This window comes from Trichosurus vulpecula, chromosome 3, assembly GCF_011100635.1.
Source record: "Trichosurus vulpecula isolate mTriVul1 chromosome 3, mTriVul1.pri, whole genome shotgun sequence".
Taxonomy (NCBI): Eukaryota; Metazoa; Chordata; class Mammalia; order Diprotodontia; family Phalangeridae; genus Trichosurus; species Trichosurus vulpecula.
Window position 1 is genome coordinate 189,221,073 of NC_050575.1, and position 24,523 is coordinate 189,245,595.

The 24,523-nt window shown below is 35.2% G+C and overlaps 1 protein-coding gene and 1 non-coding gene across 2 annotated transcripts; both read right to left on the bottom strand.

Moving 5' to 3' along the window:
- Positions 1-426: 426 nt before the first annotated feature.
- RAB22A (RAB22A, member RAS oncogene family) lies at positions 427-24,509 on the bottom strand. The gene is made up of 7 exons (XM_036752917.1): positions 24,118-24,509; positions 22,596-22,675; positions 9,617-9,698; positions 8,210-8,281; positions 7,786-7,892; positions 6,199-6,308; positions 427-4,350 (listed from the first exon to the last, which is right to left on the bottom strand). The coding sequence occupies exons 1-7, from the start codon at positions 24,151-24,153 to the stop codon at positions 4,253-4,255; spliced, it is 585 nt and encodes a 194-aa protein (XP_036608812.1). The 5' UTR covers positions 24,154-24,509; the 3' UTR covers positions 427-4,252.
- On the bottom strand, positions 15,386-15,492 carry LOC118845230. The gene has a single exon (XR_005010088.1). It is a non-coding gene; the product is annotated as a U6 spliceosomal RNA (small nuclear RNA).
- Positions 24,510-24,523: the final 14 nt, after the last annotated feature.

Here is a 24,523-nt window from a genome sequence, read left to right on the forward strand (position 1 = left end):
CTTGTGTAAATATGTATGTCATACATGTATATTTATACAAACAAAACGTAGGCTAAGATTCTGGATGTTATGGGAATGTAATTTTTAGTTTTTTAAAAAACCTAACAACTTAGCAACACTTCAGTGATGAAATTCCAAAGCAATACAGTACCTAAAAACAATTAGGATTTTGTTGCTAAGACCTTGTCCCCTAAATGTTAAGATGTACAGAATATAGTGGTAAGTATATTTATAGGAATATTTAAATTTGTTGAGATATGAATTTTTCCAATAGCTTTTCCTCTAGGAGAATCAGGATTCTACTACTACTTATATTGAAACCCCAAAAGTTATTTACATGCACAAGTTATTATGCACCACCAATTACTGTTTTAAGAATGTATGTATCAAGTTCTCAATGTGTTGGGAGCAAGAGGCAAGAAAAAATTTGTGCAATATCTGTTTTAATGCAGCCTCATATTGTAAAACAAGCACATAATTAATGAGCAGATACCACATTTCTATCTGTTAGGACTCAGACACCAATTACTTAATCACAACCAGAACTACAACTGCTTAAAAAAAAAAAAACACAGCCTTTTTACACTCCACACTACAGTACTAGAACTCATTGGTTTGACAATACATTTAAAGCAACAAGACTTAAGTAATTCTGTAAAGGGTTTCCATTATTCAAAATTTTACAGTTTCATTTAGAATGCCTAGATCTATCTTCTTGAGGATACCTGAAAATGAACAAGACTTAAGATTATGAAATATGAAATGTTTTCCTTTATATGAGTAAATCAAAAGTCATATGCCAAGCAACAGACCACCAATATCCAACACACAAAAAAATTTTTCTTCTTTCATAAATGGATGGAATAGGGATAATAGATGGAATAAGGGATATGTAGCAATGTGTCTACACACATATATATTCATATATTTAAAAATTATGAATATATAAAGCTAGATATTGGCATAAAGCAAACCCTCAACTTACTCAAGAAGTAGGTTGTAAAAAAAAACCCTAAACTTTAAAATTTGAATGTGTAATTGTCATTTTCTTTTATAATGTATATAAGCTAACAGCAAAATTCCCTTGGTGGGGATTAGGAATTTAGACTGTGGAATAAGTCCTAATGTTTCCTCAACACAGACCTCTACCCCCATTTCCCCAAATTGAAAATCCTTTCTAAAAATGGCTACAATTATGTTGTAATAATCACTAACCAAACTGATAACTGTAAATCAGAAAACATTTAAAAGTTCTAGAAACCAGTTGTTTCTAGGGTTAGGCAGTCAGAATATAATTCAATTTTTTTAAAAGGAAGCAAATGTACGTTCAGAGCAAATAATTTCTTAAAAAATCCTCAAAACCTTTCTAATTCCCTGTTGTTAGATGGGAGTTGAAAGGAATTCTATAGTAGGCTGAGATAGGCAATTGTATGATGCTGTTTCTTTCATTTATTTTTCTTACACCCAATCTATTAGTGTAGGTAGGGTGCTCTGAATGAGACTCCCTCCCTGTCCCCATTACAGAATGGAGCCTTCTTTGCAACTTATCATTTTAGAGAGTTGCCCAGGGCACTGAGAGGCTGAGGAACTCTCTCAGGATGCAATAGCCAGTATAGATGTGTTAGAGATGATAATTAAACCCAGGTCATCACAACTCTCAATCTACTACACCAAGCTCCTCTCACTGTTTCTTTCAAATATAGTTGTAACAATATGGTATAAGACTATATTTGATTTGTAACCACTTAAAAATGTGTAAAATAAAACACTGCCTATAAAGTTTGGTATCATCTTTACCTGTCAGAAAGGCATTACAAAAAAGGGACATCATAATTTTGTCTTCAATGGATAGCAGTTGTAGAATATTTGAGGTTCCTTTTATGGTATTTGGAGCATCATATGCTGTATTATGCCAGTTTCTTGGATGGATGAGTGACAGGGAGAAGGATAAGGAGAGAAAGAGGTCCCTGAAATGCATATGGAAAAGTTATGGATGCATAAACTTGAAGCCATTCATCCTGATAAAACATGGGAATACATGCGTTTTTACATATGATGTAGAAGTAGCAGAAAGCAAAAACAGAAATGGTTCGCTAATGGCTGAAGGGATTTACATGTGTTAAGATATGACATTAAATGTTACAGTATTATTGTAAACAATGAAGTGCCCTAACATCCTCTAGGAACTAAACCAGAATAGCAGCATGAAATTCAGTTAATTTATTTGGTGGCAGGAATGTAAAACTGTAAAGTTTTTATCATCATTTATAGACATAAAAAAGGCAGGAAGGGTCAAAAGGCATTCAGGAATCAATCAACTTCCAAGCACAACTTTTATATTTTGCTATTTTTAAGTAAGGGCATGGCAAAGCAACAGAAATACTATGGACAGAGCAGTTGAAGTACATGAAGAGTATATGTAAAGTTAACATCAGGTTCCAATTTCTCCTCAGATTTAAGAGAGGAGCTTACACATTTTCCTTCCATGTTAGTTAACTAATGACAAGAAAACATTAAGTAGCTAAAAGATTTAAAAAAAAAATAATACTGTCGTAAGTTTCACTGTGTTACTTCATTCTAATTATTATATATCCCAAAGTCAAAAAGAACTAAAATATTTGTAATGTTCTAGATAACTTTCCATTAGAATCCATACATACCATGCATACCACAACAATTCTTAAAAAATTTGTTGTTCAATATAAGGGTAGTTCTGATTTCACAATTTAGTATATAGTCCCCTAGCTGTTTCATTCCTTAATCATGACCATTTCCTTTATTTAAAAAAACTAAAGGTAGAATGCCAAATTAGACCAAGAAAAAATTTTTCCAGATAAGCATAGTTAAATGCTTTGTTTTTAGGTTATATGAAAAACTCATTATATCCCTAAGTGGGAGAGAGGGTTACCGATAGCATGAGCAGACAAAAATAAAAGGATGCTAAAGACTAAGAGGGACTGCTAAAATTAAAGATTAAAGATTCAGTAAAAAAAAAAAAACTGGCTTTAGGTATGCCCTGAGGCTAAAGAGTAATTAATTATTACAGACATCAGGTAAATGACTCAGGCTTTGACCTTCCTTTCTCGTGCTCCAAGCAGGGTTAATATGGATGCTGTCAAGGTAGTATGTAACCTAATATGCTCATCCACAGTTCAATGGGGCCAGCAGACAAAATCTTACACTATTTTCATTTCAAGCGCTATTTACTCTTCTCAAAACAATATCACAAACGTGCTTCAAAAAGTAGTTTCCTCAAAGAAAACTTGAATAGATGAGTATACAGAGGCCTCAATGTAAGACTAAATGGGATACTGAATGAAAAACTTTGAATTTTCTATTTATTTACAGATTTTATAATGCTTTAAGTATGGGTCTCATAAATATAGTATAAAACTTTACATGTGCTAAACAAAAAATAATCATTTTCCCCCCAAAATATTTGGGTTAAATAAAAACATTGACAGCATTTACGCTACTGCTTTTTTTTATTGCCAGTCAGTTCAAAACATTTTCAGTTTGCTGTGTTATCTACTACCACCATCTTGATCATGAGAGCTTATTTAAAAAGGTGCCAATGATGCATCTGCCTAAACATAAATTATAGTAAAAAAAAAAAAGAAAGGATTATTTAACGTTCTTAATTCATTGCATGTATCCATCCATGGCTAATACCTTCAATGAAAAGTGCTTTAGGGATGGTAGGGGATAAGATCCTTTCCATCAGTTTTATAAATAACTTATTTTTGAACACAAAGTAACAATTATCTTTTTTTCCACTACGGATATGCACTCAAATTTAAAATGGTACAGCTTACTACAGCAATGATAATGGGAAGTAAAGTAATCTAAGTCTCAAAATTACAATTTCTACAAGGCTTATTTTTTCAAGAACCACAAAAGTGCTCATTTTCCCTTTACAAAACATGACATAAAATCTTGATTACAAAACTATTAAACATTTTAATGCTACTATCCATACAATTACACATTCCTCTTCAGTAAGGTCCAAATTTCAAATATGTATTCTCTTTGAATACAAGAAATTCTTTACATAATAGACGTAAACAGACTGAAATTTCACAACTGCAGTCTTCGGGAAGTCAACAATACTACGACAAACTGGTCGATTTCTGTAGGCTCTCTGTGTACGATGATCAGTCAGATGAAAATTCAAAACATATATACTCAAAACACCCCCATTAACTTTCAGGACCACCTACTTTATAATTAAGTCTGAATTGCTGCATATCAGTCAACAACAGCTTCGTTTTGGCTCTGAAGGCTGTCTTCTTAATTTGAAGCCTTTACCACTAGATGAGGGATTAGTATCTGTTGATGGAATTCTTCGACCTACACCAAAAGCAGCCAAGACAAGGAAATCAGAGGATTTTATATATTCAATTCAGTCTTGTATAAGTAACCAAAAAGCATCTACAAAAATATAGTCTAAGAGTTTTCACTTTTGCTAGTTCTTAAAACATAAAATTAATTTTACGAAAAAATAGTAAGTATAGACAGAAGAAGATCAAAGTGAAATAACTTTGAAATATTAGTTAGAAACTATTCATATATTGGAAAACTCAAGTTGGGTATTTTCCAAGAACATATTTTAAAGTAGTAATCATCAAATACCAATGTCAAAGCTGTTGTGTTATTTAGAATCAGAAAACTTGAGTTCAAGTCCAAGTTCTTCTTCTTCCAAGCTGGATAGCCTTGGGTATATTATTTAACCTCTAAATCCTTTCTTATCTGAAAAATGGGGAAATTACTTGTAAAATCTACCCTACAGGGCTGCTCTGGGATCAAATGTGATAATGTATGTAAAGCAATTTTACCAAAAAAGCACAAATGTCATTCATCAGTGACAAAATAACAATATCATATATTTCACCTCACTGCGACACTTAAGATTTCTTTTCTGAATTTATACATTAACTTTCTTTAAAAAAAAAAAAGTTTTATTGATGCCTTTTGCTTTGACGTCTCATTTTTCATCCTCCACCTATCTGCCCTTGCTCTTAAGACCAAAAAACAAAAAAAAAACCCACCAGTTCCGGAAAATCAGCAACCTATCGATCACACCTGATAGCATATTCAAAATATATTCGTTAACAAGTCTTGATTGAAGAAAGTATAACAATTTACTTTTTAAACTACTGGGAAAATTTTAAATTCTGAACACATAAAAGAATTCTACAGTGTTCCTCCAAAACATCCTGCAACAAGAGTTTTCTCCTTGGTATCCATGTAAGAGTTAAGGTCATAGAGCTAATGATGTTTAGGAGAGATGTACTCTATGAAATGCTGAATCTCATGCAGCAATATCTTCTGAAGATACCAAACCATTATTATCTAACATAAACATTATTGTCATTGGTGGTGGGGAATTATTTTAAAATTATTCACCCTGTAAGTTTGGATTTTTATATAGTAAGTTTTCTGAATGTGGATACCTCAATTTCTTTTTAACTTTGCTTATGCACTTTCAATGACCTTGGACAGTTAATTGAAATATGTTCAAAGTGTTAAGTATGGAAAGATCACAACTCATGTGACATTAAGGCTCTTCATGTTACTTACTCAACAGAATGGTTTGTTAAAAGCAGCTCGAATGAGTAGAGTGAGACTGGATAAATCACTTTATTGCCCTTCCCCAACCCTGTTAAGTATTTAGAGGTATAAGCTGCACAATGTTGTACCAAATCTGCATTGATAGAGGGAATTTCATTACAGGAAGTTCTCTATGGCAATAAAATTAAAGGTCTACTTTTCTGAAAATGGTTTCACACACACACACACACACACCCCCGTCTAGAGCTGAGACGTCTGAGAGAGTAGAGGTAGACTGTGAGCCACACTCCCAGGTGAGGCCACAACCAGTTTAAAATGAAATTGGGAAATATTTAACAAAATTTAAAAAAAATGACAGATAATGTTAATTTGTAGCTTTCTAATTCAATGTGCAGCCTGCATAGATCTATTTCTATCTGAGTTTTACACCACTGATCTAGAGCTTTAGAATCTTTAAGAAACTCTGTAGCAATTATAGCAATGAAAGACAGAAAGCAGTTAAGCTTATACTTCTAGATTTGTGAGTACAAGAAAACAGAATTCTCTTATCAAAGTGAGAATTTCAAACTAACAAGATAGGTAAGCTTATTTGCAAACATTATATACATTGAGTACAAGAGGACTTACTAATTTCTATAAAGAGTTCATTTATGTTTATCGCATTTTTAGCGCTGGTCTCTACAAAAATAGCATGGATGGAATCAGCATAGTCTTTAGCATCTCTTTCCATGACTTCCCTGAAAAATAATTATAAATGAGACAAATCTTAATGACTAGTATCATAAAAGTGCTCTTCACCGAGTAATAACAACATTTATGACTACAAAATGCTTATGAAGACTGATGGCTGATTGTGATAACTCCCTTACTATTTGGTGCTCTTGAACCATATTACTTTTACAAATTTATTTTTGTAACACTAGTAATTTAACAGCTAAGGTCCAGAAAATGACAGTTTGTTTCCCAAATGGGAAGCATAGGTGTTATTAAAAAAGCTGGATGAACGACAACCATTTTGGGCCTCAGGTTTCTATAAATGGAACAGACTAAAAAAACTGGGCATATTTAGCCTGATGAAGAGAACAATTATGGGGAGAAATTATAGCTGTTTTCAACTATGTGGGGAGCTATTATGTGAAATAGGGACTGGACTTACTCTGATTGGCTTCAGAAATTATGACATGCAAAATTAGACTGCACATAAGGAAAAAATTCCTAACAATTAGTTATTTTGAAATAGACTGGCCTGCTGCAGGTAACAGGCGGTTCTAATCCTTCCCACAGATCTTCAAGAAAGGACTGGAGGCCCACTTGGAGGGGATGCTGTGCATTAGACTCTGGTCTGATGTGTATTGGACTAGAGGGCACCAAAAAGTCTTTTGAGCTTTCAGATTCTGTGACCAGATGATTTCTAACCACAAATAAAACTATGAGAAATAGTTTAGAGGTGCCTGTTTTATTTAAAAAAGGAGATTAATGTCCATTTTCTCTATCAATGCAAGTCTCCTGGGAATATAACACCTGTCACTAAATAGCTATCTGACTGTAGGCAAGTGCATTAATCCCTCTGAGTCTCTGTTTCCTCATATGTAAAAATGAGAGAGTTAGGCTACATTATCTTTAGGGTCTCTTTTAGCTTTAAAATTGGAAAACTCTATTAACCTCAGAACAGTATTAGCACTATTTAAGCAGGTTTTAAACGAACTATGCCTATTCATTTCTGTAAAGTATTTTTATATTTTTGTAAATAATTTTATTTAAAGGATTTCAGGAGGACTTATGATAAAAAATGCAATAATGCCTCGAGAAAAAGAATAGATGGAGTCTGAATACAGACTTCTTTTCCTTCCTTGCTTTCTTCCATTCGTTTCCTTTCTTCCTTTCTCTTTGAGTTTTCTTCTACAAAACGACTAACATGGAAATGTTTTACATGACTGCACATGTATAACCTATGTCAGAATGTTTACCCTCTCAGGAAGGACGGAGGGCAGGGGGAGAAGGATAGAATTTGGAACTCAAAACTTAAAAAAACTTCAATGCTAAAATTGTTTTTACATGTAATTTGGAGAAAAAATATTATTAACAAAATAACAGATTTCAGGATTCCAGCTATGGAAATATAAAAAAAGGTTAAAATAAAATAAAAACTTCCACATGGGAATTCCTTGCTAATGCAATTTATTTTCCAACTAAATTTTCATTCATGCAACTTACCGTACATCAATAAGGTCGCACTTATTTCCTGCAATAGCAACAACAATATTAGGTGGCCCATGCTGTCGAAGCTCTTTCACCCAATTCTTTAATGTTGAAAATGTTTCCTATTGAAGAGGAGGAAAGCATTCAGAAACATCAGCAACAAATACAAACCATTCAAAAATTCAAAGAGAACCTCTTGTATAGGCATCAACTACCTAATATTCTTATTTGGTTCCAGGAAAATATGACATTAGGTGAAATCACATTCCAAGGGCAGTTAGTTCCACAGAAACAATAGCATAAATGTTATAAATGGAAAATCTGTTAATGATATTATAGCAGGATTCTCTAGCTTTGTTTGATTATAATATACCAATAGCACTCCTGCAAAACAACACTGCTCAGGGTAACTTCATGCTGAGTATGCCTACACTCTTACTTCTTTTGTGATGTCATAAACGATTATAGCTGCTGCAGAGCCTCGGTAGTACATTGGTGCTAAGGCACGAAACTGTATGGAGAAAAAAATATGGAAAGCTGTTTTAGCACTATGAATTATGAGCATAATTATGACAGTGAATCTCACTAGGTACAAATTCAATCTGCCCTTATACAAATAGGAATCTTTGTCATAATCCAAAGAAAGTCAAATATACTTTGAAGGCAAATTATTTAACTGACAACTCTCAATGCAAACAATTTTAATGCAATTATTAACTCTTAGGAAATAATTCGGAATATACTGTTTTATAGGAATTAGATATGTCCCAAACTAAATCTATTTAAGCTAAAACATGTAATTGAGTTCAGTATCATGAGTAAGCATAGTTTTTCAATAATCCTTTAAATGTCAGTTCCAACACTATCATCATAAGGCCAAAATAAGACAAAACAAACCCACAGCTTCTAACAGGCATCAAATGCACTTCTAAAGGGAAATGAAAGTTCTGAGAATCAGCTTCTTCTCCAAAATTTTTTTTCTATTTGATGCAGAAAATTAATTGAAGGAAAAAAAGGAGGGGGCACTTAGTCAATCCTGCCAAAGTCTACTCTAACCTTTCGCCTTAATACTCTACACTCTGCTTTCTGAGCATGGTACCATTTTTCATTTATGCTAAATAAAAGTCACTAACTTTTTGGGTTAATTTTTATTGTTTATGAAACATAATGTTATGTTGTATCCATTTTAAATGTAAGTTTGAAGTTTCATTTTCTGTAAAGTTCCCTCTTAAGTATTGTATTTTAAAAAGCTGTCACAAATGATAGATGTCTGGCTTCTTTTCCATCCCTAATTCACTTATATCCTTCCATGTCTTCTCTTCAAGCTGTCCTCTTGACTTTCTCTACCATTCTCCTGTTCTGGGTACCTTCATCCTACCATAGTATCTCCCCCCACCACACCCCCAGCTTCCTCTTATGGGTTATCTTCTCCCATTAAAATGTCAGCTCCTTGAGGGCAGAGTCTGTCTACTTGTATTTCTATTCCTAGTGCTTCGCACAGTACTTGGTATATAGTATTTGCTTAATAAGTGACTGTTGACTTCCGGAAGAATGGAATCCCAGCTTATACATAATGCTCCAAATGGTGTTGTATTCTGTGCTGGTCAGCATTTTCTTTAAAGTTAAAATGTTAAATAACCATCAACACAGTCATCTCCATCAGTGGATTTAAGAGCTGAATAGAAAAAGATTGGTGTACCCAAATAAGAATAAAGCAATCTCTAGCATAGGCCAAACACTTAAGCCAGCATGAAAATGTCAGTAACATTCAGAATATAGTTTGATTTTTAGTTCAAGCCTTGAAAAAACTTATACAAAAAATTACACATAACACACACACACTTACCCGTTCTTGTCCAGCTGTATCCCAAATCAAGAATTTATGCAGCTCATTTTGATATTGGACAGTCTTGGTCATAAAGGATGCTCTATGAAAATGTAATCAAATTATCAATTTATCATAATTATTATTAACAAAATATTATTACGATAATCACATCAAAATATGATCAATTACAAAATGATCATAATTACTATAACTATGCTTAAAATATAATTGGGTATTTGATAGGTCATATCCTTCAGCACTGATGCTTAAAAAAAAAAATCCCAGTCTTTAAAGAGGAAATCAACACAACAGAATTTTAGAGCTTTTAGACTTAGGAGGGACCTCAGGGGCCATGCAGTTTAATCTAGACTCCAAAAATACCTTCTACTGCAACACACCTGACAAAAGTCTTTGATTGAAGGCCTCCGATGAGAGGGGAATCTACTAGCTTCTAAAGAAGCCCACTTCACTTTTGAATAGTTCTAATTGTTAGGATTTTTTTCTTAAATCAAGCTTTAGGTCTGATATAAGAAGTTGTCTTTTTGCAACTTCCTTCCATTCTCCTAGTCTTTCAGAGCCAACATTGATGAGATGTCTCATCCTCTACCTTTTAATAGCCTCTCAAATACTTAAAATTATCATGTTCCACCTACGCTTTCTTTTCTCCAGGATAACTACACCCAGCTCCTCAAACAGATCTTATGCCATGGACTCAAAGTCCTTCACCAACTTGGCTTCCTCACTCTAGAAACTTTCCACCTTATGCCAAAGTCCTTCCTAAAAAGTGGTATACATAAATTTAGAATTACATTCCCAAAGTCATTAAGCTGTAATACCTAATGGTCCAGCAATATCACTACAAGATATATACCCCAAAGAGTTAAAAATTAGGAAGAGGATTTATATGTACAAAAAATACTTGTAACAGTAATTATTGTGGTCAAGAATCGGAAATAAAGTGGGTGTCCATGAACTAGTAATAGCCAAACAAATTTTGTATACATAATTGAATTAGTATAACTGTTAAAAATGATAAAAATATTAAAACATGAAAGTGCCATCATTAACAAATTAGATGAGTAAGGAAGATACTACTTTTCAGAGCTACAGATAGAAGAGTTCATAACCAAACCAAGGATAGCAAGATCACAGAAGATAAAATGGACAATTTTGATTACATAAAATTAAAAAGTTTTTGCATAAATAAAACCAATTCACCTTAAATTAGAAGAGAAACAGTTAACTGGGGAAAAATGATCTTTCTAACAAATTTATATGATAAAAGTCTCTCATACAAGATAGAGAATTCAAATTTATAAGACAGCCATTTTCCAACAGATAAATGGTTAAAGCACATAAACATGGAGTGTTCAAAAGAAGTGATCCAAATTATCAAGAATCATAAGAAAAAGTGCTTCAAATTACTAAAAATTACTTGAGAAATGCAAATTAATGCAACAGTGAGGCTCTACTTCATATCCATAAGATTGGCAAAATGACTAATTGGAAAAACACAAACCAAACATATGAGGACTTGAAGAAAAACAAACATACTAATGCATTGCTGATAGAATTGTAAATTGGTCCAGTCACTCTGGAAAGCAATTTGGAAGTCACTAAACTGTCTATACCAGGTGACCTTGAAATACTACTTTTAGGCCTATAACCTAGAGATCAAAGAAAAGAGGAAAAGGACCTATATGTACAAAAATACTTACAGCACCTCTGAAAAATGGAAACCAAGGGGGTACCCACCTTTTGGGAAATGACTAAACAAATTATGGAATATTAGTGTAAGGAAATAATATTATACCATAACAAGTGACAAAATGGATGTTTCAGAGGAGAAGACCTTTATGAAGGGATCTGGCGTGAAATGGGTGTAACTAGAATAATTTATACGACAATATTGTAAAGGAAATAAATTTTGATTAACGTAATAATAAACCATGGTGCCATAAGACTAAAGATGAAGCTTACTACCCACCTCCTGTAAGAGAGATGATGGAGTTAAAAATGAAGAAGACAGACAATTCTGGACACAGCCAATGTGGGAATTTGTTTTGCTGTGCTATGCATATGGATTTTATTTTTATTTTATTTATTTTAAATTGTTCAATGGGGAGGGGAGTAGAAGGGATAGATAGCAAATGTGTGTGCACACACAAAAAATGCTCCAACCCCCTACCCACAAAAAGAAATGATAAATACGAAGAATTCAAAAAGACTTTGGAAGACTTGCATGATGTGATGGCAGGATGAAATGAATAGATCAAAACGATTTAGAGGATTACCACAATAAATATAAAGGAAAACAACTCTAAAATATTTCAGAGCTTTCACTGATTCAGGGACCAATCATGATCTCAAAATATTGATAATGAAACATTCCTTCTGCTTCTTGGCAGAGGTGTTAGAATAGAGAAGCAGAACAAGACATCCATAAGTAAAACAAACGAAAACAACAGAAGTTCAGAAGGGACTCAAGCAAGGCAATTGTCACTATTATGTAAATTTTAATCTAACACTTTTAGAAAACACTGTGTAACACGAATTCAACTATATATAGTCTTTTTTTTATGCTTCGTATACTAGAATGTTCGTGCTTGCTGATTTAAGTGAATAAAAAAGGCATTCAAAAATAATAAAATAAAATGTGGTGGCCTGATGATAGTTCTACCAGAGGAAAGTATAAGCAGGATTGTTTTATCTCTATTCGTAGCAGATATGTCTCTCTTAATGCAGTCTAAGTTTGCATTGGTTTTTTCTGCTGCTGTATCATACTGTTAATTCAAATTGAACTTGCAAGTCCACTAAAACCCCTGTATCTTTTTCAGGTGACCTGCTCTCTAGCTAGGCACCCCACCCCCACTGCAGCATTTACTGAACCCTGCAAGGGTAAGGGTATGTGCTTATCCCAGTTAAATTCCACCATATTAGGGTAAACCCAATTTTTTCATCTTGTCTAGATTTCGATGCTGATTGCTATCTAACGCATCTGCTATCCCTCCTAGGTTTGAGTCACTGGCAAATCTGCTAAATATATCTGTGTCTGTATCTTAATAAGTGATAAACATTAAACAGTACCCAACCAAACACAGACATCTGGAACACTACAGTTAAGACCTCCAAGTTGACAAGGAACCACCAATGACTACTCTTTTAAATCTAGTCATTTACCCACTTCAGAATTCATCTAGTTGTATTTGTTATCTAGCCAACATCTCTCCACATTTTTCACAAGAACAGCATGAGATTACTTTAACAAGAGCTTTGCTAAAATCTAAATAAAGTGTATCTACAACATTCTTCTGCTCTACTTAGTAGTTTGACAACTGTCAACAAAAGAAATGAGATTAGCTTACATGATCTGTTTCTGATGAAGTCCTTTAGGTTTGCAACTATAATTTATTTATCCCGATTTTTACTAACCATCTTATTTTAATAAATATTGATATCTTTTGTTTTTATATTTCTTAAATTTCCCTTTATACCCCTTTTATGCCTTTCTCCTTTGAGAGCCATTGCAAATAACAAAAGAATTTTTTAAAAGAAAGAAAAAATTCAAGTAAAAAAGAATACATTTTTAAAAATCCAAAAATATATGCAGTGTTTCACTGTAATTTCTCTCTTTGAAGACATGCTTGTTTTTTGTAATTTTGCATCTTTCATTTTGGATTCTTTTGCAGTTGCTGTCCTTTATATTTATATTGCTGTAGTCATATCCACTGTTTTCTTGGCTCTGCTAATTTCACTCTGCATCAGTTCATACATGTCTCTCTACATTTTTCTGTATTTGTTCTGTTTGTCATTTCTTTCCACACAGTAATAATGTTCCATTACGCTGAGGTACTACAATTTGTTTAGCCATTTTCCAATCAATGAGCACCTGTTCTTTTCTTTTTAATAACTACCAAAAAAAGTGCCATTATAAATATTTTGGATATATGAGGCCTTTCTTTTTATCAATTACTTCTTGAGGTATTATCTTTAATCACTTTTTCAAATTTGGCCCATTACCCAAATCAAGCTCACTTGCCTATAAATTTGCAGATTCCCTTCTTTTCCCTTTTTGGAGAATCAAGAGAATGTATACTTTTCCTCAGTTCTGTAGAATTTCTCCCTGTTTTGTCCATGATCTTTGAAATATCAATGACTGGTTCATTAATCACATCTGCCAGGTCTTTTGCCTAAAGATGTAGTGTCCAGTTCATTGGGCTAGAGGTGGAAGGGCTCTCTAAGGCTCTCTCTCTAGCTCAATCCTTTCATTTTAAAGATGAGGAAGCTGAGGTACAAGGGAGCTTAAGTGATTCTCTCAAGGTGACATAGTATTAAGTACCAAAGGCAGGACGTGAACTGACTCTAAAAGTAGTGCTCTTTCCAGTGCACTTTGGGGTCTGGGCCAGGTGACTTGAATACAAAGGAAACAGAGGGCTTTGTAACTACTGACCTCACTTATTTCGTATGTTAACTCACCATCATCAATTATTACAGTTATTCACTGGATTTCTTCTTTACCCATAGTTGTTTATTCAGGATCAAAACGAAACTTTTAGAATGTATGTCCAACACAAAGGAAGAAAAATGCTTAGATTTAAAACGCAAAATCTTAAAAAAATCATCTTAAACATCTAAGGTGTTTTGGTACCTGGAAATGAAATCCTTTCTTGAAATCTATAAATATTTTTGACAACACTATCATAGACAAAGTCTACAAAGCAGCCAAAAATAAGGAACAGAAAGATGAGAATTGTATTTCCTAAATATTTGCTACTAACCATTTAGGTCTGGAATTTCCTAAAAAGACAGCTACAATAAATATCAGATTACAAGTGATCTTAAGGCTGGAATTCCTAAAGATAATTGGAGGAAAACTGGTTGGCAAATACTACTTCAAAAAGGCCTCAATTTGTAAACAACTTTTTAAAGGGAAATAAATGTAAAGAACTTTTTAAAAAATTTCAATTAACAAAAATTTCTATTCTCTCCTTCCCTCTTCCTCTAAATAACTTTAAATTGATGTTATACAGAAGACTTGAAATGCTGAAAAGCAAAATTCATTAATTATGCCTTTTATGTCATATCTGGTCAAACTAATAACATTTTAGTATGTTCTTAGGCTCAACTCAAGGACCACCTTAATTAAGCCTCATCACTAGTTCTTTCCCCCTCCCTTCTGAACTTCTATCACTCAATTCCTGATACTTTATTTGTATTACTTTTAAGATAAATTTTGTGCAGTCTTTTAAATAGGTATTTGTATACATGTCCTGTTTGCCCTTTTAGTAAACTCTTTGAAGGTAGGAATACTATGTTGTTAATCTTCTAATTTCGCACAATGTCTAGAACAGTGTCTTACACCCAGTAAGTACTCAAAAATTACTAAATAAAATTCAAGCTATGTGTAAAGAACTTCTCAAGAAAACATCCATTAAAATTCACACTTAATGTCACCTTCTTGATATTGGCTTGTATAAAATAAATCTTAAGAATTATGGAAAAGTATAGAAAAATAAGAATTTTTAGATATTATAGTGAATATTATTTTAGAACAGATGGGATCTATGTTGATCAGTGTGGCCTTTACTAAATTGCTATCCACACAAAGTTGCTCAGTAAAATCATGCATAATTTTTGGAAACATTTATAAATATAATTGGGATATATAGTATGATTTTTCACTTGGGAAATGATTTTAAAGTACTATAAGGTATCTATGAATCCATAACATTATTTTCTACCAGTTATAGTGATAAATTTTTTTTTTTTTTTTTATTTTTCTTTTTTAAAAATATGGAACGCTTCACGAATTTGCGTGTCATCCTTGCGCAGGGGCCATGCTAATCTTCTCTGTATCGTTCCAATTTTAGTATATGTGCTGCCGAAGCGAGCACTAGTGATAAAATTTTACTTAATATCAAAACAGTTACTCAATAGAAACATACCATTACTTCAAATTTAATCAGTTCATTTGTTTAAAATACTTGAATTAAGTAAAGCAAAGGAGTTTGCATTACAAAGAGCTGAGAAAGATACGTTATAATTAAAAAAGAAAATTTCAGCAATGTGATTAAAACTCTGGTCATTGTTTCTCACAAACCACAACACTTTAATGAAGCTTAGGAAACCAAACACAACTGTACCCTACAAAACAACACTGCCAAAACTGAGGCAGAAGAATGGCAAAACTATCTAGAAAATTTTGGAGAGAATTTCTTAAAAAATTATTTTTTCTGTAAGTTCCTAATTTGTGCCATCCCTTCCCCCCTTATTAATTCATAGGAATAATTAAATATATTAAACACATTTGTCTAAAAATTCTGATATAAATGCACCACATAGGACAGAGGTAAACAGGTAAAAAAGTTCGGAAGGTTTCTTATTAAACTGTATGATATCATCTGTCATCTAGCTCTACTTTAAATTCTTCTCTTTCTCTCTGCAATATATTCCCACATCTCAGTAAGTTTTGAATTCATGACACTGGCCAAAAGCTTTCTTATTTTTCCACACTAACCACAATATTTTCAGTAGCTGTGATCCAGCATATGAGCAATTTTCTGATTGGAATGAAGTGCAAATAAACAATAAGCAGAATCACTGGCCTTCTCCCTCAGCTTAAAGCCAGGTTCCATCTCAAGAGAAATTACCTTCCCAGGATGCAACAGTTGTGACTCAATTTCTAAGGAGTGTTTCCCGCCCTCTCCAATTTAGCAACTAATTCCTTCTACAAAATAGGAGCTAATTCACTATTTACATCTCAGCTAACCCATATGGCCTGTGCAGTTATTTTGCTAGCCCAATGCTTTTCACTTAAGTCACTAACTTGTGAAGTCTGATTCTTAGTATGCAAATTCCCTCTATCAACTTACGTACTGTAACCTTTCTAGAGAAAGTGACTTAACAGGGCTGAGAGCAGTGAATCCCCTTGTCTATGATTACACAGCTAGTGTCAGAAGATGGACTTGAAAGTAGATCATGTTGCCTCCTTACACGTTTGGTTTGGCTTTTGTGATTTCATTGGTGTAGAATTAATTCCCTATGGGACAAAAAAGTAGATCTTCCAGTTACAATCTAAAATCTGCCTGGGGCCCAGAAAGTTAAATGACTTGCCCAGGATGACACAGCTTATATGGGTCAGAAGCAATATTTGAATCCAGATCTTCTTTCTCTCAGAGCAGCTCTTTTCACTAAGCCATACTGCCTTTCAAGTTACCTTGCACTTAATATAAAGCTTTGCTGAACTGAAATAGCAAATTTGTATGCAGCGCTCTCAAATACGACAAATCATTAGAACAACTGAGCAATACCTACCTTCAGCGCTCTTATTTTTACTCCTTCGTTGGAAAAACCTTTTTCCCTACCCTTCTTTGGGCAACAAGAAGCCCTTATATCAGTTAGGCTCTTTTCTTTTTCCATTATATGACAGTGATTTCATCCTTTCCTATTACTTCAATTTCAATCTAAATACGGACATGCTGTAATTTAAAAAGAAAATTTTCATATTTTTAAATCCATATTCTAATTTTAAGCTAAGTATATGATACTATCACAAAGTTAACATGGAGAAAATAACTTTTCTTCAAATAATCCTTAAATGTTCTAGCTGTCAATCATGGTGGATTATGTTTATTTTTCTAGTTCCCATATCTGAAAGACTGTCCTTTCCTCTAATCTAATTTTGCACTACTTTTGCTTGGAGTTCACCATCCTACTACCCTCCTAAAGCTGCAAAGTGAGCCCTGAAATAAATTAGATATTTTCACAATTATTTTTCTCAATTTCTTCCCCAACCTCCAAAACATTTCCCTAACATTTATCATAAATAATTTGGGAGGTTAAAAAAAATTCCATAATGTTGCTCCTTAAATCGCACGCAAGGTTCTTTGGCACCCAAATTATACAGCTTCATTTTCAAAAGTTGTAATTTAGCTGCCTCAGATAACCAGATTTCTTTTTAAAAACCAATCTCTGCTCCCTACTCTGTCTCGGTAGATTCTCAACTACAATTTCATTCATACCATTTCCTAAACCTGGACTACCTCTCACATATTTTTCATGGCATCCTATACTACCTCTTACAAAGCATAGGCTAGCCTAAGTTATCAATAACAGTAAAGTATTTTCATAAAATATTTATTTCATCACATTTTTCTGCATTTTTGTTTAACTAGCTATAGTTATGGCTACATAAAAATCTTATTTCAAAATAAATCTCTAGAATGTAGGGGTTTGGGGAATGGCAAATGGTACAGAGACATCCATTTGATGATATTAACTTTAAGGGTCCTTTCAACGGAGTACTCAATCCTTAAACCAATGAAAATTGCAACCTTTCTATACTTTGGTGGGCAGGTTTCTTAAATTGCCACAGTGGAAAATTCATCAGCTGATGGCCAAAATCTTAGTGATGAATCTTTTAAAAAAATTTTTTGTTGGTTCTCAAGATGTTAGACCCCAATCAACAAGCTTCTACTTGGTAGAACCACCAGGAATTGTGTTCTACTGGAGCAACCTTCAAGAACCTGGGGTGACAACCACACCACAATAGGCATCAGAAGAGGACTTAAATGGAGGAAATGTTCATCATATTACTTAAAAATATTTCCTTTTTGATTTAAACAAATTTCCTTCTAACTAGGATAACTGATTTGTGCAGTTAACAGTTTAAACTAACTCAGCATTAAAAATGTGTCTAGAAATTGAGAGCTGGAAATAATATTCAAAAAGAAAATATTCTATTAGTTAGAATCTTGACTTTATACATATCATCTAAAAGATAGTGCTTGTAACCTGTGTAATATGTTTGGGTGTTATGTGGGTTGAGTCATTTCAGAAATGACTCAGTGTGAAGTGTGTCACTATTGAATCATAAAAAAATATTTACTTCAGTTTTCAATCATTTGTAAGATTCCTTTGCAGGTAGTAACTGGCCATCCTTCATTACTGGAAGACTGATGGAATCACACATTTAAAGACATGTACATACATGGTTTTTTCCTCAAGGATTGTGCAAAGGCAGTCATTATAGCAAAGACTAATGGGCTTAATTCTATGCCTTTGAGTATGAAGCAACATATTTTGAAGAAAAAGAGATATAAATTAAAAATGAAATTAAAATTTCTTGTATCAAATAAGTGAGTATTTCAAGGATCTGTGATTTAATAAGTCTAAATACTTCACTGTCCCTCTACCACTCAGTTGCGGAGAGAGGGTTCTTAACCTGGGTTCCACCAACTTGTTTTAAAAAAATACTGTCATAACTGAACTTCAATATAATTAGTTTCCTCTGTAATCTTATGTGTTCTATTTTATGCATTTAAAAACCTTGTGAGTTGACCATAGGCTTCATCAGATTGCCAAAGAAGTCCACTACACAAAAAAGGTAAAGAAACACTGACTTAAGTGGTCTTTAAAAGTTGCTATGGCTAAAAAATTCATCACAGCAGTTTTTTTTTGTAGTGTTAAAGAACTAGAAACTAAGGGAATGACTTTCAACTGGAGAATGGTTAAAGAAGTTAGGGTATATGAATGCCATAATATTATACTGTAAAAGTAATGAAAGGATTGTTTAAGAAAAAAACTAAGACTTGTTCTTTTGAGAAGTGATTTAGAGGGAAATAAGCACAACCAACACAACATTTTTTACAACAAAAACAACAATGTAAAGACAAACAACTTTAAAAGACTTAAAAACTCTGATCAATGCAATGATGGATCATGACTCTTGGGTACGAATATTGATGTATACCACCCATCTCCGGACACAAAGTTGCAATAGACTTACGGTGTAGAATTAGCCATAGTTCTGAACATGATCGGGGGAGAATGATCTCGCATGAGTAAGCATACATGTGACAAGGGTTTTGTTTTTATTTTTCCAAAGGGGTAGGGGTGCAAAGGGGAAAAAATAAATGCTTGTTCACTGAAAAAAAAAATTACTATTCAAAAGCCATCCTCCCTCCCAAAACGAAAACAACAAAGAAACCAAAATCCAGGGTTACCTACAGGCCATAATCAGAGGAGATGTTTAGTGAACGTTTCAATATATGATGAAATTATTATTCTCTTTCCAGATCATCTTTTGGTTAATAGAAAAATAGCAAAGGATTTATCATACTTTAACACAGGAAAAAAACTGAAAAGTAATGTGATACACATCTTAATTTGGGGGTTTGATTACAATAGCTCTATTGCTTTACAAGGAGCCCACAGTAATGGAAGCAAAATAACAGAACCTCTTTCCTATAGGAAATACTTAATGATGTAAATAGTTGATAGGATTATAGATTTTGAACTGGAAAGGACTTTAAGGAATCCAGCCTAATCCCCCCCCCCCACACCCTATTTTACAGATGAGGAAACTAAGGCCCAGAGAGAGCAAATAGTTTGTCTCAGGTTACTAAAGCAGTAAGTGGCAAAGTCAGGATTTTAACCCAGACTTAAATCCAGCTCTCTTTCCATAACTACACTGTCCCTACATTCTTATCTAAAGCTTCTCTTCATGCCCTCCATCCTTTCCCCAGGAACCTTAAAGTTGCCAATCATTCAGTCATCTTCCTACTGAACACTCAAACTCCAGCATATGCACACCAATACAAACACACATATACACCACCTTCTTCCCCCTCTCAGTGCTAGCAGCTGAGGCAGTCAGAAGAGTCCAAGGGAAAAAACATTCAGAATCTCCATGTTTGACATACAGAGGAGGTCCTGCCTCCACCAAGAAGTAAGACTCTTGGGCCTCTGACTGGGGCGCCATTTAAGGAGGGGGCCCAGGGCAGGCCCATCAGTTCCCATGACCTTCCATCATGGCCTCGTGCTGGGCCCTCACTTTTCAGCTTCTTTTTATATGTTATCTTTCCCCATAAGATTGGGGGCTCCTTGAGAGCAGGTAGTGTTTTGCTTTTCTTTGTGTCCCCAGCGCTTAGTACAGTGCCTAGCAGAAAGATATAGATATAGATATAGATATAGATATAGATATAGATATAGATATAGATATAGATATAGATATAGATATAGATATGTTTACTGACAGACCTACTTCCTCAGCATCCTAGCCACAGACCTCAGGGACAATTCTCTTCTTGGTGCTCAAGTTTTGTGATCTGTTCTAGAGTTCAGGTGGAGCTGAGGTTACAAAAGGCTCCCTATAGCTACCATTACTTTCATGCTAGGAAATTTATTAGGAATTTGTAGAAATCGAAACTTTTCAAAGATTTCCCTATGAGCCAGCAAACAGTATTAGTTATTACTTCTTGTGTGTGAACTATAGGAGAGTTTGGAGTGTGGGTTGTATTCTTCAAGAGCAACAGAAACCTTTCAGTTACCTTTAGGAGCAAACTTGACAGAAAGGGCTATGCTTAGGAAGAAATCATTCCACTTCCTTTTGTCTTACTGTAAAGATTACTACTAACCTCTGAAGACAGTTAATCAAAAATTTTATTTCATTTATGTGCAATTACATACATACATTGTGATCATATATGTGGGGCAGAAAAGGAACCCAGAAGTCACCTAATCCAACCCCTTTTTTTATAGATGTAGAAACTGGACCTCAGAAAAATTAAATGACTTGTCCAAAGTCAAATACCTAAGGAGTGGTAAAGCCAAGATTGAAACCCAGGACCTCTAACTCCACATCTATCATTCCTTCCACTCTTCCATCTAGTGATCAGCAAGTTTATTTTACATGAAACTTTCACATAAAAAGGTATTTTTGTAAAGTCCAAGGGACATTAATTACCATGATAATTTTCAAATTGTGTGTATATTCTAAGGCTTTCTGGACCCTTTTCTCTTTTCTCTCTATGCTCTCTCACTTGGTAACTTCATCAGTGCTAACAGGTTTCATTATCATCTCTATGAAGGTGGTTCCCTATCTATATATTGAGTCACTATCTCTCTCCTGAGTTCAAAATAGGCACCTCCAATTGTCTGTTGGACACTTCCACCACAGGAAAATCAAGTATGTACCAAAGGGATCTCCTATTTCTACAAAAGCCCACAACTCTTTCAAATATCCTTATTGCTTTCAAGGTCATCACCATCTTTCCCATGTCCAAAACCTCAAAATCACCCTCAACTCCTCACTTTCCCTCATGCCACACATTTAGTCAGTTGCCTAACTGTGTCATTTCTACCAACATAATCTTTCTCGAATATGTCTCCTCTCTGCTCTGGGTTACCACTCTAGTTCAGGTTCTTTTCACCTAGTCTGGAATATTGCAAACACCTCTTAATTGGACTTTCTATTTTGTGCCTCTCACCTTTCTAATCCACCCTTCACAGAACTGTCAGTGAGATTTTTCTAAGAGACAAGTCTGACCATATCACTCCCCTACTCAACCTCCACTGGCTCTCTACTACATCCAGGATCAAATCTGAACTCCTGTTTGGCATCTGAAGATACTGACAACCTGATCTCAACTTCCCTTTGCAGACTTATACATTACTTCCTTTCCTACCTTCTGACCTTTGCATTCTATGGACTAGCCAAACTGGTCTTCTTGTGGTTCCTCACATGTGACATTCCGTCTTCTGTCATCCATATGCATTTGCACTGGCTGTCCTTCTTGTATAGAATACACTCTTTTTTAACTTTTGTTTCCCAGAATTCCTGGTTTCCTTCAACTCCACTGAAGTGCCACCTTTACAAGAAGCCTTTCTTGATTTCCCTTCACCTAGCACCACCCCCGCATTCACTTTATTTTTTATGTGTAAGCTGTGTCCTGTAATAGAACGTAAGCTCTTGAGGGAAGGGAACATTTCATTTTTGTCTTTGTATGCCCAATGCCTAGGATTGTTCCTGGTACATAATAGTGGGTGCTTAATAAATACTCATTTCCTATTTATAGGGGAGTTTCATCAAAGAAAAGGACAGCTCTCAAACTATCTGGTCCAAGACGAAAAATGTTAGCTGAATTTTTATAACACTTTCATTTCAAAATATTCTGAAGACACTTCTAAAGTTGATATTAAATAACTCATTTCTTACCCTATTGTTGGATTGATGTTTGGATCAAAACTGTCTTCTACGAACCGCCATACAATACTTGATTTACCTACACCTGTATCCTGAAAAATAAGGATTTTATGGGTGAATATTTACTTATTTCACTGATAACCATCTTTTTTAAGATTTCTGATAAAAAAAAAAAACTTCACAGGTGTATATACCAAAGAAATGTTCATTAAAAACTCAGCGAAACAATTAGGAGATTTCAAGTTATCTTAAAAAGGGAAGTTTTGTGTAGTCCAGTTGTGGGGAACCTGCAGCCTTGAGGCCACATGTGGCCCTCTAGGTCCTCAACTGTGGCCCTGTGACTGAATCTTCCCAGATTTGTTCTCTGAAGTTTAGATTCAAAGGGCCGCAGGTTCCATAAATGTCCATAAATGACAAGATTTTAAAGAAACAACTATTTGTTCAAAAACCAAATCTTTTTTATGAGTGAAAAATAAGCAAATCAAGAGCTCCAGAAGCAGTTTTGGGTAAGTCTTGACTATTCCAAATCACACCCAGTACTTAGTAAAGGATTAGATATATGACATGTACAAAATGTTTTAGGGATAACTCAAAAGACCCCAAATACCTCCTTTCAGGCTGTGGAAAGTATACTTCAAACTGCAAATGTGACCAAAAGAGACAGGAAACTGAAGTTTCAGCATCAATTTTGGGTTTCCTGATAAGATAGCAGTCATGTTTTAAGCCCTGTATCCTCACATCTTTCTGCATCTTAAATTTGTAATTTCAGAAATGCATTCCACAGCCTTAAGTTCATTTAAAAAAAAAGGCAAAGAAGTTGAAAGGAAAAGTAAATCACAATGAAGAACAATCTGTAAACAGGTAACTTGCTGTCATTTGCATTTTAATAAGATTTAATGCACTAACCCTGGTTTAGATTATGTTGTTTGGGGAAGTTATTTTTTTTTTTTAATTTTCAAGAACAACCAAAGAGGTAGGTACTATAGGTAAATAAGACGGTGGGAGGTCATGAAAATGTGTGATGAGATTCCTTCTCAGGGTGACTAGAACAGGTGGGAAAGCGGGGTTTTCACTTTTAGTGGGAGTTCAGAAACAGGGAAGATGGTGATAGGGTTTCATTTCTTACCACTGCCAGATGAGATAGGATTTGTAAGGCAGTTAATAAATGCTTGCTAAAAGTTTAAAAAAAAAAGGAAATACAAGTGAGAGGGAAAGTATAGGAGGTGGAAGGGAAAGTGTAAGGGGATGGGGTAAAGGGCAAGACGGCATGTATAAGGATTGACAGTCGGGGCAGGTGAGTGACAGTGGGTGGTTCAGAGAAAGTGGGGGGGGATTAAGAAAAGGGACTGGGAGGGTGTTCCCGGGTGGCATCTGCCTCTCCAGAATGGGGAGAGGCTCAGGAGCTCGGGGGGCGTCCGCCGGCATGTACAAGAGGCCTCAACAAGCGGAGGCCGGGCCGGGCCGAGGGGAGGGACGAGCAGGCCTGGCTCCCGCCCATCCCACAGCCCTCCCGGCGGGGCGGGGGACCACTTACCCCCAGCAGACAAACTTTCAGCTCCCTCAGCGCCATGTCCAGGGAGCCTTGCCTACCGCCCCGACCGCCGCCGCCGCCGCTGCCGCTGCCACCGCCCTAAGGAGGAGAGGGAGTGCCCCGGCCCAACACGAACATCCCCCGGCCAACCAGGCTCCAGCCCACGGCAGTGGGTGAGAGGCGGCGTCGGGAGGCCCTGAGCGCTCTCCCGGCCGCCGCCCCGCTCGGGCCTCTTCAGGCTGGTGCCTCCGCAGCCGCTGTTCCGCGTGAGATGGCCTCTCCTCCCGCCTGGGAGCCAGCCGCCCGCCTCAGCAGCTCGACTCGCAGCAGTGCCGGCCGCGTCGCCACCAAGGAGCCGCTGCCGCCGCCATCTTGGGGAGCCCGGCGGGTCACCTGACCTGCCCTCCCA